At 32.3% G+C, this 1,860-nt stretch overlaps 1 protein-coding gene across 2 annotated transcripts in view; it reads right to left on the reverse strand.

Moving 5' to 3' along the window:
• LOC106877085 (sterol O-acyltransferase 1) overlaps positions 1–1,860 on the reverse strand; it is an 87,635-nt gene that overhangs the window by 59,961 nt on the left and 25,814 nt on the right. For both annotated transcript variants that reach the window (XM_014925870.2, XM_014925871.2), the window contains exon 2: positions 1,086–1,271. In XM_014925870.2, coding sequence (XP_014781356.1) covers positions 1,086–1,271 — 186 coding nt within the window. The remainder of the gene's footprint in view (positions 1–1,085; positions 1,272–1,860) is intronic.

Genomic DNA, 1,860 nt, shown 5'->3' on the forward strand with positions numbered 1-1,860 from the left:
TATATATACACACAGGGATGGGCATAAGTCGCTTTAACCATTTCTAATGATAATAAAGAAATGGGTAAAGCGACTTATGGCTATGGCCATCCGTTTATATACACACACACATATATATTAATGGGGGAACCCGGTTTATGGGGTTACCCTAGGTAGCCCCCATAAACAGGCCTCCCCCATCAAAAATATTAACTGTTCCACATCTTAGAGTGTGCTTCTCCAGATTTATGTTTTTCTACAAAGGAAGGTGGATGGATGGACTGTGTGTAACACTGCTCTACACGCGTTCAAACATACAATGTGTGTACCCACATACATGATGGATGGATGGACGGAGATACAGATAGATACACCTATTAATATACATACATCAGCATATACACAAAAATATATATAATATATGTATGTATAGTTACAAACTTTATATATGTGAGAGAAAGTGTGTATATGTACTATCTATATACATAAACTTGTCATAAAACCCGTTATCACATCAAACTGACGTGTCTTCTGTTTATGTTCATAAAAATATAAAAAGAATAAAACTTTTCTCAATATAGTTTACGGTAGCGAAAATATTTCCTTCATTTGTAAATAATGTAAATAGTCTTCTTTCGATATATTTCAAATAGTAATTAAATACAGCGTTACTACACGCCGATTCCATTTTCCGAACGAAATACAACAGTTGACGGAAGATATAAAGTTGTTTCTTTTATCTTACTCTCACATATTCAAAATTAAAACGAAAAGCAATAAATAATAACCCAAAGTCTAACAAATGCACATATTTCAACAATTACAACGTAATTTTCCCTTTGTTTATATTTGAATTAATCAATTTCCCTCTCGTCAAGAAGCAAAACAAACGATTCCTAGTCCGGCTGAAAAATCAGGGACTGATTTAACGATACCAAGTACAAGAAACGAGACCCCGATTTTAGGACCAAACAATATTAACCTTGGCGATAACAAAAACCGTGACGTTTTCGAATATAAACTGAAAAAAAGATGCAACAATAAAGACTGAAGAATAAATTTTCAATGAAATTGAAACTATATTGATGAAATTAAAGTTTCTTTACCGTAATTAGACATTTTGATATCCCCGTTAGGAAAGCGCAGACGAGCGCCGCAATCCATTTCAGCCATAATGCTCGATAACACTGTGAATAATGAATAACTGCTTCTGTACGTCACAACACGCCTGTTCCGGTTGCGCTGGTTCTTTATAATATTTGTTTTAAGAGTTGATCTCATCTTCACGGTTTCTAACAACAGCGATTATAATAATAATAATAATAATAGCATTATCATCACTATCAACATTATCATCATTATCAAACAACTGAACATTTAATCAACCACATCATAATCAACAGTAGTAACAACGCTGTTTTTAAATAATATTTATATCCATAATTTTCATATTACTTTCATTGAATGTGATTGAAAGATATTTGTTATAATATCAATTAAAAGCGACTGTGATATATTTTCGTTTTATACAAATGTAGAGAACTTTCTAAGGAAAATTTTACAGATCTCTTTAAACTATATTTATTGTATTTACTCGTGTATAATGTGAGATATTTGATACAAAATGCCAGGTCAAAATTAGGGCTGACCGTGGAGCAGCGTTATACCCAAGAATAAAAATTATATATAAAAAGGATAAAATATATGCAGTGAATTTTAAATACAAAAAGTGAAAGTCGCATTATATATATATATATACTAGACTACCCGTGACCTGTTGGATCGTCGGGAAACTGAGTTTCCCAGCAACAGAGTTTTGTTTCATGAGTTCTTTTTCTTTTTCGGGTTATTTCGCATGCTTTCAACGAATGTGACATCGAA

Source organism: Octopus bimaculoides, chromosome 1, assembly GCF_001194135.2.
Source record: "Octopus bimaculoides isolate UCB-OBI-ISO-001 chromosome 1, ASM119413v2, whole genome shotgun sequence".
Taxonomy (NCBI): domain Eukaryota; kingdom Metazoa; phylum Mollusca; class Cephalopoda; order Octopoda; family Octopodidae; genus Octopus; species Octopus bimaculoides.